The sequence below is a fragment of the Rhinopithecus bieti genome, unplaced genomic scaffold (assembly GCF_001698545.2).
Source record: "Rhinopithecus bieti isolate Rb0 unplaced genomic scaffold, ASM169854v2 scaffold_23748, whole genome shotgun sequence".
NCBI classification, from domain to species: Eukaryota; Metazoa; Chordata; class Mammalia; order Primates; family Cercopithecidae; genus Rhinopithecus; species Rhinopithecus bieti.
Genome location: NW_016811596.1, coordinates 2,338,846 through 2,356,332, shown reverse-complemented (window position 1 = coordinate 2,356,332; position 17,487 = coordinate 2,338,846). Strand labels below are relative to the sequence as shown.

The window sequence follows — 17,487 nt, the reverse complement described above, 5'->3', positions numbered from 1 at the left end:
AAATCATGTTTGTATAGACAATTTAAGGAAAATAAATGGATACAATTAATATGCGCTGGTTTTCCATGAGCGACTGGTGTAGACAGATAGCTGCTTACCCAATTTCTTAGGTATAATAGTCCAGACATTTGTTTTCCTCCCTCCAGTTTGGATAATCTCACTGCCATTGATTTTCAGGGTGTTAATATTTGCTTCATAATTCTGAGACTCCTCCACTTGAACAGAAATCTGGGAAAACAATCATGGCAATGAGGATGGCACTGGAACACACATCACTATGAAAAGCCATGCTCAATACACTGTTTAAACCGTCACTGTGAATGTAAGCAATTATATTTGTTTGAAGAATATGGACCTAAGTCTCATACCTTTATAGTAGCATTTTGCATTTGAGAATAAAGAGAATATGGAAATATTAAGAAATATTTTAGCTTTGTTAAATTTTTGCCTCCAGATCAAAGAGAACAACTCACCTCTACACATGTATCCAGGTAGTTGAAGACATTGACGATCAAATCAAATTGTTCATTTTGAACAACCGAAAAGGGTGAGGCAATTTCAATAAAGAAAGGTTGGGAGACCTCTAGAGTGGTTGTAGAGGACACACCAAATCCAACGTCGCCATTCACACAAAAGCCACTTGCCTCCCATTGTGTTATCGTATCAGGAATGAGGAACGAAAGATTGGCAGAGCCTGAGGAACTGGAAGAAGAGGTTATCTGTAAAACATATCCTTTGTCTGAACCAAGAACTTAAAATTAAGTGCGAAGCAAGCAGGAAAGTATTGACTGAAGCTCAAAAGTGAGTTATATTGTTTAGATGGGGCATTAGATAAAAATAATGAGAGCTGGATTTTTATAAAATTTGAGTATAGAAAGGTCATGTTTCTTTAAACACCGCATTATGTTTTGTTTTGTTTTTTTGAGACAAAGACTCTCTCTTCACCCAGGTGGGAGTGCAGTGGCACGATCTCAGCTCACTGCAACCTCTGCCTCCCGGGTTCAAGCAATTCTTCTGCCTCAGCCTCCCGAGTAGCTGGGATTATAGGTGCCCACCACCACACCCGGCTATCTTTTTGTATTTTTAGTAGAGACGGGGTTTCACCATGTTGACTGGGCTGGTTTCGAACTCCTGACCTCAGGTGATCCACTTGCCTCAGCCTCCCAAAGTGCTGGGATTACAGACATGAGCCACCATGCCCGGCCCACATTATGTTTTTTAATTGGGGCAGTTTAAATCTGTCTGCATAAAACGAATAGAAGAGAAACTCTTGGTGAAGGGAAAACAATGCTAGAGAAAAGATAAAATGTGTGATCAGTGCATGCAAATCGATGATATATATTTTACAAATATGGTACTGTTTTATATACCCAGGAAGAAAAGTGAAGAAAGAAAAAGAAAATAGAAATAAAGACACATAGGAGAGAAAATGGTTAAAACTCACTCGACACTGACGAGGTCCCATATCCATGTCTCTGGAAAGTTTGTTCTTACTGTTTGAATTATAGCCTGTTCTACATAGTCAGCATTCTCCTCTCTGATTTCACCAGCTAAAAAAAAGAAAAAGGAAGAAGTACCTTATTCAGACCTTGGACTCTGCAAATTATGGTATTATCAGGGTGTAAGGTCGCCATAAAACACCTCACTTTCCTGTATCACAGTCACTTTCTATGACTGTTTTCGTGTATCACCATACATTGCCTGTTCCTATACACAGTCAGTTACCACATAATGACATTGTGATCAATGACAGACCACTTAGACTACAGAGGTCCTGTAAGGTTATAATGGAGCTGAAAAATCCCTATCACCTGTTGTCATCAAAGCCATCATAACATTGTAGTGCAATGCATTGGTCATGGGTTTGTGATGATGCTGGTATAAACAAACCTACTGCACTGCCAGTCCTATAAAAATATAGCAGAGAAATTCTGTATAGTGCATAATACTTGATAATGGTAATAAATGACTATGTTACTGGTTTTTGTGCTTACAGTAAACAGTATACTGTTTACTGTTTAAAATGTGCTCTTTTTACTTATCAAAAAAAAAAATTAACTGCAAAACAGCTTCAGGCAGGTCCTTCAGGAGGTGTTACGGAAGAAGGCATTCTGTCACAGGATAGGACAACTGTATGTGTGTTATTACCTCTGAAGACCCTTTCAGTGGTACAAGATGTGGAGGTAGAAGACAGTGATGTTGATGATCCTGACCTTGTATAGGCCTAGACTAATGTGTGTGTTTGCGTTTTGTTTTAACAAAAAAGTATAAAAGTTATAAAATTGAAAATAGGAAAAGCTTATAGAATAAGGATGTAAAGAAAGAAAATATATTTGTACCCTGACTCACTCAGAGTAACTTTTAACCTTGCAAGCTCCATTTATGGGAAGTGCCGTATATAAAAGTACAACTTTTTTTATCCTGTATACCACATTTTCACTGTGCCTTTTCCATGTTTAGCAATGTTTAGATACACAAATAGTTACCATTGTGTTACAACTGCCTACAGTATCAGTATAGCCACATGCTGTGGAGGTTTGTAGCCTAGGAAAAATAGACTGTACCACATAGCCTAGGTGTGTTGTAGGCTACAGCATCTAGGCTTGTCTAAGTACACTGTATGATGTTCACACAGCAATATCACCTATCAATGCATTTTTCAGAACAAATTCTCCATCACTAAGTGAAGCATGATTGTATTTCTGACATTGTATTTCATCAATAAAAGTAAACTACATCTCACCTCTGAAGCTAATTTCTTGTTAGAGCCAAAAGCATTTCTAATCTGTTTTATTCTGCTTTATCCAACTATAGGATGTCTAACTGTAGCCAAAAACATGGCATAATTCACATATAAAATTCCAAAATTGTATAGTTTGTCTCAAATACACTAAATTCCACAAATCGCTTTGGTCATCCCCCAACAAAAAAGTTTAAGATTACCTACATGCAATTCTAGATGGAGCGTTAAGCATCAGACCATAATGTTCTGTTCCTACATAAAGCGGCTTAGAGAGTGAACGCCCTCTCTCCATCACACATACTTCTGGTTTTCGGTAATGGAGATTGGTAAAGACTTTCAGACCCATGTTCTTTAAAGAAACAAACAACAAAAATATTGTTCATTCTTTTCATGCAAGAACTATAAAAGGCCTTTTATTTATATTGTAAAGATAAACGGATCGTCAGTATCCATATTTTCTGTCTTAACAAAGGCCTGAGAAGTTACAAGTCAACTTACCTCTATTTGACTTATGGAAAAGCCCTATTTCAGAGAAAAAATGGTAATTACTATGATTTAGCACTTATTATGTGCTAGCGTTTTTCTAAGTATTTTCCATTATTCTCCATTTCATCCTAAGTGAAAAATACTGATGAGATCAGCGCTATCATTACCCTAATTAACATCAAACACACACACGCGCGCGCACACACACGCGCACACGCACACACACACGGCACACTCAGTAAATTGAAGAGCTGATAAAGTCCATCTGATTCAACGCCCCTTTTCTTATACACTTGTGACGTTAATTATAAAGATACTTTCATGGAAGACTCAGCATATTTCATTAATGGCCTAGGGATATCTGGAGTCCACACTCTCTTAGCCTCTTGACTTGACTATCTTTGCATAACATTTATTGTATTAATTGGAGCCTGTCTTTTTCTTTAAATGAGGTTTTGTAATTATAGCTACACGATTTATTTTCAGCAGAAAATTTAAAAATCAACAAAATTAATATCTCCTTTTATAAGACAGTTTCTCTGTACTCTATTGGCAGATTACAGACACAAATCTCAAAGTATAGGAAGAAAACTACATAATTAAGAAAACATCAATATGCATTATGAATACTAAAAATTGAGATGAAATATTTTCCAAAATCCTTAGTGATCTTACCATGACAATATTATAGATGTCTCCATCCCCATAGTTGCTTACAGGCGTGTAATATAAACCATTGTAGAACATATCTCTCTGAGGAATGCAAGGGTCTTCCTTGCTATCATCAAGATGGAGGCCACGGTAGAAATAACCATACAGCTCTATACTTGGAACCATGTTATACACCTATGAGAAAAAACATTTCCCAATAATTTTAAGCACTTCTTTTAAAATTACAAAATTGGCAAATTGTGTACTGTACCATTTATTCTTGTTCTTTTCTTTAAGAGCATGGCCATCATATTTAATCCAGTATTTTCACTTAAGCTCTTCCTTTCAAAAGAGCAAACCAGTTTTGTTTTAGGCCACTGATACCATGTTCACAGAATTTCTCAGCTTAGGCACAGGATTTAAGAGAGAATATAAGAAAGCAATGCCTGATTATTGATTAACCCAAGGCCCATTGTACAGACAATCAATTATAATGCTAGAACTTCTAAGTCTGGAGAATAATATTAGCTGGCTGATTTTAAATCTTCTTACTTAATCTTCCAAAGAAAACATAAAATCAACAAAGAGAACAAGTAATGATACTCATGACTAATATCTTTAACATTACTGTGACACAGAGAATACTGTGATCTTCAAATTATTCCTTAGTAGAGAAACAAACACCAAATTCCAAGAGAGCTTCTACTGCTGTTGCAGAGGGAAGGCTTAAGAGACTGCAGAGAAAAAGCAGAATGGCATGGAAAAATGAGAAGAAACACGCACCAAGTCAACGCCAAGTAAAAGAAAGTCTAGCATTGTTAAAAATACAAATCATAGTTTCCAGACTCAACAGTTCCCAGTACTGCACACAGGGAAAGGGCTTGGAATGAATGGGCCTGGTAGTGGAAGCTTCCATAAAACATGGCTAATGGGAAATAATCAGATCACAAGAAGAGGTGTGCAGACCCTTGGAGACAGGGCATTTAAAGAAGGAAAGGATGTCAAAGGATAAAATAACTCCCTTCACCCTCATTTCCATCACCAACATTTTTTAAATAATGCATTTTTCTAAAACAAAGAAAGGGCACTCTTCACCTATGAACACTGTGCACAAAATAGCAAGAACTAGAAAAAATCAACTCCATACAAAGCTGCTGTAAGAGAAAATAGGAAATGTAAACCAAAACAGTTCAGTTAATGAAACTTCTCCACTAAAGTCCCTAAGTAAATAAATAAGTAAACGAAGAAAAGCCATACCAAAATAATTTAACATAAGTGAAATATTCTCAAGCATGTATTTTGGGTATTTAAAAGGCAGCATGAGTCAGAAATTCAATTAAGAGAAGAGAGAAATGGAAAAAAAACAAGAAGAAATAAAATGAGGCTTTATTGAACTCAGAAAAACTAGACAAAATTATATCATAAATAAACCCTAAAGTATAAGGACATCAAGATAAAACAGTTCAGAGAAAACTTTAAGGCAACGTAGAGGAAAAACAAAAGAATAAAACTGAGAGAGAATGAATTAAAACAGGTCACAGACAAAGTGATTGAACTGGAAAGCAGGCAAGGAAGATCCAACACATGTACAGAGATTTTTTTAGAACAAAAGAAAAGGGAAAGACTAATATTTACAATTATAATTCAGGAGAAATATCTGAAAATAAAAAAGATTTGAGTTTACATATTGCATGAGTCCACTGTGTATCTGGCAAAACTTCTACAGAATAATACATTCTTACTGAAACTATTAGATTAAAGTATAAGTGGGAAAAACATCCAAGGCCTTCAGACATAAAGATAAAGCAGCCCACAGTGGAAAATGAATTTAAACTAATGTCAGCACTATTAAAAGCCATTTTCAAAGCAAGTCAATAATAGGGTACATTTCAAAGAAATTTTAAAATGTATAAACCAAAGATTTAATATACAAATACCTGTCCTTCATTTATTAAGGCTTTAGAAAAAATAATTTTGAATATGAAAATGTCAGAGAATTCTACACTCATGTGATATCCTGAGGACTTTAGTAGAGAATTCACATTTTAAAAATTTTTATTTATTTATTTTTGAGACAGGGTCTCATTCCCTTGCCCAGGCTGAAGTGCAGTGGTACAATAATGGCTCACAGCAGCCTCGATCTCCCAGGCTCAAGCAATCTTCTCACCCCAGCCTCCTGGAGAATGAGCTTTATGTAGCCAAAAGGTGACTCAGGAAATTAGTAAAACTTGATGAATAAGAGAAACAATAAAGAATGTAAACATTATATATCCTGACAAAAAAGGAAAGATACCACAATCAAATGAGAGAAGAGGGAGAGAAAAGTGGAAACTAGAGATGACTGACTGTTGTGTAGGTAGCAGTTAAGACTCAAAGATTAAAAATAATAGACTAGATATTAACGTTAAGCAAGAAAAAAATGAGATTAGGATATTATAAAATATGTAAATATAAAATAATCACTAAAATAAAATTCAACCTGGCCTGAATACTCAAAGAAGCTTTAAGCAAGGTAACAAAAAGCAAACAAACAAAAAAGCTAAAGAAATAAAGTAGTTTTAGGCCGGGCGCGGTGGCTCAAGCCTGTAATCCCAGCACTTTGGGAGACCGAGACGGGCGGATCACGAGGTCAGGAGATCGAGACCATCCTGGCTAACACGGTGAAACCCCGTCTCTACTAAAAAATACAAAAAACTAGCCGGGCGAGGTGGCGGGCGCCTGTAGTCCCAGCTACTCGGGAGGCTGAGGCAGGAGAATGGTGTAAACCCGGGAGGCAGAGCTTGCAGTGAGCTGAGATCCAGCCACTGCACTCCAACCTGGGCGACAGAGCAAGACTCCGTCTCAAAAAAAAAAATAAATAAAATAAAATAAAGTAGTTTTAAATAAAATATAGAATCATAAGAAAAATAGTTGATAGAGCTGAGGCCTAACACATACATCATATTGATAGAGTGAATAGACTTTATTCTCCTTTAAAAGACAAAGATATGTATATTTAAAACAAAACCCAATGCTGTACTTGATACAAAAGACAAGTGAAGTGTGTATTTCAAAATGTGAAATCCAAAGGGCAGGTAAAGGAAAATAATAAGAATGCAAAGGCTGCAATCCTCCTGTTATTGGAAATAGTAGAAGTAAGGCCAAAAGACATCAAACAAGACAGAGAAGAATACTTACTGCTAAAAGCTACAATTCATAACAAAGCCATAACAGTTATGATTACCTGTGCGGAAGCTACAGAAGACGCAAGAAGAAACAGAGTGCTATTAGTAGGGTATTTTAACATATCACTCAGCAGAAGAAGGTTAAATAAATTTTACAAAATAAGTAAGAATACAAAGGATCAAAATAATCCAACCACGTGGATGGAAAACAAACTGACAATAGAGACTATATCTTCTCAGCACATGAGATATATTCGCAAAACCTCATTCTACATTTGGGCACAAAAATATATCGGTGGAAATAATGCTGACCATGAAGATATAGAACTTGAAATTTAAAAGAAAACTCTAAAATAAATTCCTTTTTACATGAAAATTATAAAATACTCCAGTAGGCAAATTTTCAGTGAAAGGGTTAATACAAACAGAAATTACAGAATTTCTGAAAAATAAAAATGGTGCGATTGCTATGTATCAGGATCTATGAGATACTTCAAAAGTAGAAATCATAGAAAAACTTATAGGCTTAAAACACCGAACCCAATAAAATAAATTAATGAAAATGAAGTAAATTTCTAAGTGAAAAGCTAAAAATAACGACAAAATAAAGCACCAGTAAGGAAATAATAAAGATAAAAATAGAAATTAATGTGGTGGAGTAGCAAAAAACCTCATATCATATGACATCACATTAATAAATTAAAATTTATGTTTTTGGAAAACTCGGCAAAACAGGTAAACCACTAACTAATCTAACAAGGAAGAAAATTAGCTATCTGCTTAGGAACAAAAGAAAAACAACTTCTTCCATGACTCAGTTTTCAGCCTCATTTTTTGTCCTTTTAGCATCATGAATTGGGGTCTTGAGTTGTTCGTATTTTCCTTTCACAATAGACTGATGTATGTAACCTAGTCTCAAATGATTCAGAAAAAATTGAAATGCCATAAACTCTGTGTGTGTGTGTGTGTGTAGGGGTGGAGAGAGTGAGAAAGAGAAAACAAGTATGGCAAAATGTTCACAAACTGGTGAATCAGGTCAATGGTATATGGGAGTTCTCTGTGCTATTCTTGCACTTTAAAAAATTATTTAAAACTAAAAGCTAAGCTTACATAACATAATATAAAAAATAACAAACATATAGAATATAAATTGGAATTCACTCATTTATAGAACTTCACTTGATTTATATTATTGATATAGCTATCAATAATAAACGAGGGCAACCTCTTTTGGTTCTGACATATTCTGAGACCCCTGAAAATGCCTCTAGAATTTTCTTTTTGAGGTCCCTTGATGGTCATTTCTTGAGATAGTTTTCCTAAGATATTGCCACCTCCAACTGTAGGAAGAATGAGCAGAAGCTATTTACTCTGAATCCATGAAACTCTCAAGGTAAAAAAAAAAAGTGTGTGTGTGTGTGTGTGTGTGTGTATTCCTTTTTTTCTTTGAGACAGGGTCTCGCTTTGTCACCAGGATGGAGTGTAGTGGCACGATCTTGGCTCACTGCAACTTCCGCCCCCGCCAGGGCTCAAGCAATCCTCCCATGTCAATCTCTCAAGTTTCTGAGATCACAGGTGCACACCACTGTGCCCTGCTCGTTTTCATATTTTGGGAGAGACAGAGTCTCATCATGTTGTGCAGGCTGGTCTCCACCTCGTGAGCTCAAACGATCTGCCCACCTTGGCCTCCCAAAGTGCTGGGATTACAGGCGTGAGCACAGCACACGACCATATTCCATATTTATAGATAAATTTATCCTTTATTTGTTTGATGCCTCCTCAGATCCTGAAAGCTTCTAACTAAAATTATTTTTGCTCCCTGTAATAGAAAACTTACATGTATTTATGTTTTGCATTGAGAAAAATATATGGTTTCTATCATGATTCACAGTTATTCAGTTATCATTACTGAATTCTATAATTTTATATTTAAAACTGGATTTACTATAGAATGTTGAAAACAAAATACAGAATTGTATTTTTTGGTGAGATCTCAAGTTTGTAAAATATATATGCCTTCAGAAAAGAGATTTTAAAATTACAGCAAAACTATAAAGATGCCTAAGTGTTAGGACTATAAATGATTTTTGAAATTTCCTTCTTTATGTCTTTGTATACTTTGCACATTTTCTATATTATACAGGTATAATATTAATCAGAAAAAATTAAATTATTAAATTAGATTTAAACATGATCATAAATTTCAATAGTTATTTATATGTAATTGTGTTGGAAATAAACACAAAATATCCAACAATTGTTAGCCGAAATAAATTTGATGTGAAATTCTGGAATTCCAGGTCTGGAAATATTTAAGAAAATAAAATATGCATTTATAGAAAATAACTTTACACTGAATCCAAGCAGATCCTTGAAAACAGAGATTTCATTTTATTCCAGGTTTCCACAACTATGATTACGCCTACGATTTTAAAAAATCACAGTTGTAAAATTCCTAAACTGTTATAATTATCCATCAAATTCTCTATTGTTATAAGCATGTTCTTAGGATAGCCAAGAAAAATAAGTATATAATCCATGAAGGAACAAAGGAAGAAAACATTCAATGTTTTCAAGATGTTCAAAACATCATCTGAAGGCTAAGACTTCTGGGAGTCCAGACAAACATGAAAAACAAGGGAGTCAGAGAACTTACACTTTCAGCTGACAGCTGTTGTTCCGATTTCAGTAGAAGGACGCTCCTATCCACAGCCCGGAGGGCACAGAATGAGTCAGGGGCCGCTTGAAGATAGAGGCTAGCATTGGAGCCTGGTAGGCCCTGCTCTTCAGAGAACTTTATGTTAACCTAAAGTAGAGAAAAATAAATAAATAAGAGTAGAAACCATTTTATGTAAAGATGATCTGAATACACTTAATGTCTCCTGAATAAATCCTTACAGATTTCTGTACTGTATTTCCCCTGTCCACTCTCACCCTCAGCTCTCCTTGCAGAAGACCCCCTTCACCACCCTGCTGCCGTCTCAGGATTGGCACTGCTGCCAAGGATCATGCGTGGTGTTTGGTGATTCTCGCATCCCCTAAGAATTCAATTATGCCAGCACTGAGTGTGAGTTTCCCACTTGACAGTGAGAGTAGTCAGAAGAGAAGACAGCAGGGAGCAAACTCTTCCCACTTCTCAGGCCAGAAATAAGAGAAACATCACCTTGTGTTTAAAGCACTTGTCAATCTGGAATCTGACACTGTCAGCCACAATTTCCCCACTGGGGTGAAGGGTGTAGACAAACAGGACAGCCACAGGAGCCAGATCAGCACTGACGTTGATTGCGAATGAGAAGTTTCCATTCCAGGCTGTGTAAATAGGAGACGAACAGATAAAATGCCGAGAGTTTCCTGGATCACTGGTACACTTAGATAAAAGAGAATGGCTCATGGACAGAAAGTAAATTTGGCCCTGTTTTCAAGACAAATAAATCAAATAATAGGAAGTACATACACAAATAAAGAAGACTGCATAATTTAGATAATAACAATACTGGAATTTTGTACACCACTTTTCTAATGTGCTCAATGACGTGCCAATAAAAGAAACAGGTAGAACTCTCCTTCGTGAAGACATTTAGTAGCTTACCTCAGGCTGTGCTAACTATTCCCTTCATCCACAAATTGAAATAAGTGCTCGTTCTAACTTCTTTTCACTGTGTATATACAAAGTGTATATATACACACACACACATATATCTACACACACACACACACATAAGTTTGACTACATATAAATGTATTTTCTTAATATATATAATTGCCATATATATAATATCTATATTTCCTTAACAAGAAAAAAATGAAGTTTGAGTACATAGTTTAAAATGAATATATTATATATACCTTTGTTTCTGATTTCCTTTTGTCCACTGAGTAAGATAGCTCCTTTTACCATCATCTGTGCAGAATAAAGAAAACATAACATGCAATATATTATCTAATGTCATCATATTCTCACATTGTGATTAGGTAATTTATTACTTAATGGTAATTCTGTTCCATAAGATAGGGTAGTTTCCACAAGCAAATATTCAAAATAGACTTTGCATAAGTTGGAAAAGAGCAGAGAAAAGGACTAAAATTGATTGAGGTTCTATTATGTACTGGAAACTTTGTGAACTATGTGCAATGCACTGTGCAAAGTGGCACATAAAGCTCTGAAATTGTCAGGGCTGTCTGGTTTCAGATACACCTTCACCTGCTCATTAACTTTGTGACTTAAGGCATGATGTTTTACCTGTTTGCCTCTGTTCCTTTATCTGTAAAATGGAGATACCTATAAGGCTAATTAAATGAGTTAACACATATGCAATCCTTATAACAGTGCCTGACACAGAACACTTACCCTAAGAGGTAAGTCTTATAATCTCGAATTACACTGTACACCTGAGGAAGCCAAGGGTTAAATAGTTCAAATGATCTGTCCAAGATGCACTAACTTGCATGCTTACTAGGAGAGGGTGGGGGATTCAAGTTAATGTCTTAATTTCCAGGTCTTCAATTTTCACTCTTCAACAAGCTTTAGAGCAGAAGTCCCCAGTTCCCAGGCTGTGTACTGGTAGGTACCTGTCCGTGGCCTGTTAGGTACTGCACCACACAGCAGGAGGTGAGCAGTATAGTGAGCAAGCATTACCACCTGAGCTCCTGTCAGATCAGCAGTGGTATTAGATTCTCATAGGAGCACAAGCCCTGCTGTGAACTGCACATGTGAAGGATATAGGCTGTGTGCTCCTTAAGAGAATCTAATGCCTGATAACCTGTCACTGTCTCCCATCACCACCAGACAGGACCATCTAGCTGCAGGAAAACAAACACAGAGTTCTTACTGATTCCACACTATGATGAGTATGTAATAATAATAGAAATAAAGTGAACAATAAATGTAATATGCTTGAATCATCCTGAAGCCATCCCACCATCCCCACCCCATCTGTGGAAAAATTGTCTTCCATGAAGCCAGTCCCTGGTGCCAAAAAGGTTGGAGGCTCCTCCTTAGAAAGACAAAATGGACAGAAGCAAGAGAACGAAGTCCGTTTACTGCTTATCAAAATAAGTTTTCCACCTTACTTTCTGGCATCTGCCCAATATTTTACTATTACAGAGGGTCATACATACTTGATATGAGTTACATTTGAATGCTTAAACAAGCAGACGCTGAACAGCAAGTTCTTCAACCTTTGGGAAATTTAAATTGCCTTAGATCATTTTATGTGTTTGTTGTTAATGGATGGAATAGTATTCACCAGCAAAGTGAGAAGGCTGCCCTTACTCTGGTCACCATGGGATGACTGATGCTTGGTTTCTAAGCTGTGCGGGGCTAAGCAGACGTAAAATTGAATAGGATTCCAGGAACCCACTGACTGAGACTCACCAAATAGAAGAACTTTACATTGGAATCATCCTCATATGCTTCACTGTTTAGGGAGTAAAGCACAGTAACAACCTTCTGCTGATTACATTCAAGCTGCTTTGGTTCAGGAACAATCTTCAGGAAGCTGTTGGTTCGGGAGTAAAAGCGCGAGACTAAGAAGCTGGCATCCGAGTACTGAGGCGTCAACCAGCTGGGAAGATAGCAGCTCTTAGGTCGAACATATGTGGCCTGAGATGACAAAAGAAAGTGAAGGGTCTTGGTATCATGACATCCGAAGACAGGTGTTACTGAGAATGAACACAGCAGAGTGAAACATGTCTAGCTAAGCTATCATCCACAGCAATATAAACGTGACCAGCTTGCCCAGTGTGAACAGCATCAAGGTATTGATCAAGTATGCGTATATAGAGCACTTTACAATGGCATAATCACAATTCCTTTTTAAATAACAAGAAATAATGAGAATGGAGGCTTCTGAACTCTCCAGAGTAGGGAGGAATCTCAGCTTGTGGCTGACATTTTAATGTGAAGTTATTGGAATCAAATAAATGCGTATATAGAGCACTTTACAATGGCATAATCACAATTCCTTTTTAAATAACAAGAAATAATGAGAATGGAGGCTTCTGAACTCTCCAGAGTAGGGAGGAATCTCAGCTTGTGGCTGACATTTTAATGTGAAGTTATTGGAATCAAAATAATAACAGCACTCTGCTCTTTGTATACAAAACGTGACCATGAAAGATTGTGTAAATATTTCATTAGACTGATGGTGAATTGTTGTGTTTTTTACTCTTTAATTGAAGCCACAGAACTGGGCTTCCGGTTTGTTTCTTTCAGCTTCATGTGAACACTGACAAATTGTTTAACTGCGAAATTCTGTTTAAGCAGCAGAAAATAAAGAGAAAGCATAGGATCTCCCCTATCTATGCGTGAAATGATCTGAGGAAGAAAGTCAAATCATCCTCATGAACTACTTCTTATTTCCTAGAGGAAAATATTAGTTGTTAGCAAATTTATAACAATCATTAATAGACTTTTAGCTTCTTATCCTCTTGAACAAGTATTCTCATATATTATTTAGTGAACAAGCAAATTATATAAAATAAGCTACATTTTAAATTTTCTTTAAAATCTATTCTGTATACAAGTTATCTTTTAAGATATTCCTAATGTTTAACATTTCTGATACCCAAATCCTTTGTGGGATGTCTAACGGTCTTCTTCTGTTCTTTGATGTCTTACTTTTAGGTTGAACTCTGGGTCAAATATGTCTGAAGTGTCAATGGAAAATTGAGCTTCGCCATTCTCATCTGTAGTGTAATTTCCTATGAATTCATCATTCAGCTCCAGTTGCAACAACTTGTTCACCATAGGTACATTATCGGGACCTGAAAATTTCAGCTGTACAAGAAAAGAATAATTAATATGACTTAAAACACAAAATGTTTACATTTTTACAGAGAAATAGTTTTCTGCTCATAAATGTGATCCCTTGTCATTTTCCTAAATTCGAACAGACAGAAAGATGCTCTATTAAATACATAGATATATAATATAAAGTATGGAAACAACTGTAATGTTATCTATTTTGCTTCTTTCCATCTAGGACATTTTCTAGCACCTCAGACATAGTAATGCTTAAAATGTATTATAAAAGTAGGAAAAAAGTGACCAGAAATTTTCAAAGGGCAATCTATGATCCAAGAAAATGAAATGGAAGCATGTCTTCTTTAGTCAAACCTACAGTTCCAAAATAAGAAATCCCTCTTCTGTAGAAAGTATCCATGTTCTCAAAGTTTACAGTTCCCAGCAATTGAGTGATAAAAACTGAAGTATTCTCACCGATCTGTACACCTGTAAGGAATGATGAACACAGCAGAGTGAAACATGTCTAGCTAAGCTACCATCCACAGCAATATAAACGTGACCAGCTTGCCCAGTGTGAACAGCATCAAGGTATTGATCAAGTATGCGTATATAGAGCACTTTACAATGGCATAATCACAATTCCTTTTTAAATAACAAGAAATAATTAGTAGTTACATCTGATTTTCCCACTCCAGATGAAATAATTTCTTCCTTACTTCCTTTTCTTTTCTTTCCCCTCCCTCCCTCCCTCCCTCCCTTCCTTCCTTCCTTTCCTTCCTTCCTTTCTCTTTCTTTCTCTCTCTCTCCTTCTTTCTTTCTCTCTTTCTCTCTCTCTTTCTCTCTCTCTCTTTCTCTTTCTTTCCTTCCTTCCTCCCTCTCTCTCTCTCTCTCTTTCTTTCTTTCTTTCCTTTTCTTTTCTTTTCTTTTCTTTTCTTTCCACTGACTCTTGGTCTGTCACCCAGACTGAAGGCTGAAGTGCAATGGCATGATCTCAGCTCACTGCAGTCTCCGCCTCCTAGGTTCAAGCGATTCTCTCCTGCCTCAGCGTCCTGAGTAGCTGGGATTACAGGCACTCGCCACCATGCCAGGCTAATTTTTTGTATTTTTGTAGAGACGGGGTTTCACCATGCTGGCCAGGCTGATTTTGAACTCCTGACCTCAGGTGATCCACATGCCTCAGCCTCCCAAAGTGCTGGGATTACAGGTGTGAGCTACCACGCCTGGTCTCTTCTTTCATTCTTTTCACAGATACTTATTGAACACTCACTATGAGCAATCTTGTGAATTTTTCAGTAATAATTTTTGCACTTGCAACTATTCCCAGATGTATTAAATTAGAAATAATTAATCTGAATTTGTACTTAGTGCTAACTCAACAAGCTTCTCCCAGTAAGTTGCCATATATCCTCAGGTCGTCCAAAAATACAGTCATTACCTGTTCCAAATTCTGTAACAATTACAGCAACGTGAAATGTCATGAATAATCCAGAACGGTAGAGTTGGAAGACTTTTGTATTTACAATTTGAGAAACACAACCATTTTCCAACTGAAAAATAAAGAGAAGGTATAATTAAAATGTTAGGGATCTAAGAGGTTTTTTTTTAAGTGTCTTTTAAAAATAGGGTTTTTGCACAAATATATTAACAATCCCCATCCCATGCCATGGCTCTACCTCATAAACTTGTTGAAATGGCCAAAGAATTAAAGGAGGAGAAGGAGGAGTGAATATTTACATCAGCATTTTAAATAAGGTAAGGAGGTAATCTGTATTTTACAGATTTCAAGGAAATTCTCCTGGAAACATTGTAGATGGGAAAAGGTTAAAGGATGGAAAGGAAGCTGAGCAGTATTGTGAAAGGAAAGTAAATCTCAGGACCCCCCCAGCATTACTAAGTCAAAGGGAAAGGGCGAGCTGGGAACTCCTGGGCAAATCTGTCTCCCATTTTATTCCCAAATAAGGTAGCTACAAAGTTAAAACTAGATACCTCCCTCACGATTTTCCCTAAAACAGAACATTTCCCGAAAAGAGTTCTTTGGAAATTCACCCTGGCAATATAAATTCATAGTTTATCTTCACAGGCGTGAGACAAAGAACAGAACTCAAAGTCATCCCTCTGCTTACCTGAGACAAATGCATATCTGATTTATCCTATTGCTTCCTCTGCCCAATAGTTTACGTAAAAATGCAGATTTACTGGGCCAGACTAAGGCATAAATGACTATTCCTCTATCCTCCTCTCACATGTAAACTGTGTATTCAGTGAAAGGCTGATCAAAGACAAAGATTTATTCTTTTTTTTTTTTTTTTTTTTGAGATAGTCTTGCTCTGTCACTCCGGCTGAGGTGAACAGCACAATCTTGGCTCACTGCAACCTCCGCCTCCCAGGTTCAAGCGATTCTCCTGCATCAGTCTCCCAAGTACCTGGGATTACAGGCACCTGCCACCATGCCTGGCTAATTTATTTATTTATTTTATTTTATTATTATTATTATTTTTGAGACAGAGTCTCGCTCTGCCGCCCAGGCTGGAGAGCAGTGGTGCGATCTCGGCTCACTGCAAGCTCCGCCCCCCGGGTTCGCGCCATTCTCCTTCCTCAGCCCCGAGTAGCTGGGTCTACCGGCGCCCGCCACCACGCCTGGCTAGTTTTTTGTATTTTTTAGTATAGACGGGGTTTCACTGTGTTAGCCAGGATAGTCTCGACCTCCTGACCTCCTGATCCTCCTGTCTACGGCCTCCCAAAGTACTGGGATTACAGGCGTGAGCCACCACGCCGGCCCAATTTTTGTGTTTTTAGTAGAGATGTGCTTTCTCCATGTTGGTCAGGCTGGTCTGATCTCCTGACCTCACGTGATCCGCTCGCCTCCGCCTCCCAAAGTGCTGGGTTTACAACCGTGAACCACTGAGCCTGGCCTCAAAGACTTATTCTTCATACAACTGTTTGCCTCTTATCTACCTATGACCTGGAAGCCCCCTTGCTTTGGATTGTCCTGCCTTTCCGGACTGAACCAAGGTACATCTTACACATATTTGTTGATGTCTCATGTCTCCCTGAAATGCATAAAAGCAAGCTGTACCCCAACCACCTTGGGCGCATGTTGGTAGGACCTCTTGAGGCTGTCATGGGCACATCCTTAACCTTGGCAAAATAAGCTTTCTAAATTGATTGAGATCTGTCTCAGATACTTTTGGTTCACAGCGTTTTAAGAGGAAGAAATTATAATCATGGAGAAAGGCACTAAAACAGATGGAACAGAAGCACTCAGCAAGTGTGTAACAACAAAACAAACACTTTTTAAGGCAAATTGCTTATTTAAAATAACAAAAAAAATCTATAGTTAATCTATCATCAGTAATGTCAATAATTAGAGAAATATAAATTTAATTATATTTTACACCACAGTGTTTACTAATTCCAGATTTAAAATGTTATAAGGATATATCAGTTTATTCGGTACTCAAAACTATCACATGAGCTAGGTACTGTTATTATCTTATTATATAGATGAATAAACTATAAAAGGTACATCATGTAACCTGTCCAAGACCTCACAGCTAAAAGATGGTGGAGCTAAGTAGCTGCTCTGGCTCCAGAGTGTGTGCGTCTCAATTTTAAATTAACAGCTATGACATCAACAACAAAAGCAATTTTACTTTGTCTAATTATAATATAGTGAAATTAAAATGAAATAACAGAAA

At 36.9% G+C, this 17,487-nt stretch overlaps 1 protein-coding gene across 1 annotated transcript in view; it reads right to left on the bottom strand.

Moving 5' to 3' along the window:
- Positions 1-17,487, bottom strand: part of LOC108543697 (ovostatin homolog 2) — a 46,640-nt gene that overhangs the window by 17,006 nt on the left and 12,147 nt on the right. Inside the window, exons 9-20 of the mRNA XM_017894305.1 lie at positions 15,225-15,336; positions 14,166-14,275; positions 13,664-13,822; positions 12,419-12,646; positions 10,891-10,945; positions 10,208-10,353; positions 9,701-9,850; positions 3,905-4,075; positions 2,948-3,092; positions 1,445-1,550; positions 474-702; positions 99-228 (exon numbers count right to left, since the gene is read on the bottom strand). Coding sequence (XP_017749794.1) covers positions 99-228; positions 474-702; positions 1,445-1,550; positions 2,948-3,092; positions 3,905-4,075; positions 9,701-9,850; positions 10,208-10,353; positions 10,891-10,945; positions 12,419-12,646; positions 13,664-13,822; positions 14,166-14,275; positions 15,225-15,336 — 1,741 coding nt within the window. The remainder of the gene's footprint in view (positions 1-98; positions 229-473; positions 703-1,444; positions 1,551-2,947; positions 3,093-3,904; positions 4,076-9,700; positions 9,851-10,207; positions 10,354-10,890; positions 10,946-12,418; positions 12,647-13,663; positions 13,823-14,165; positions 14,276-15,224; positions 15,337-17,487) is intronic.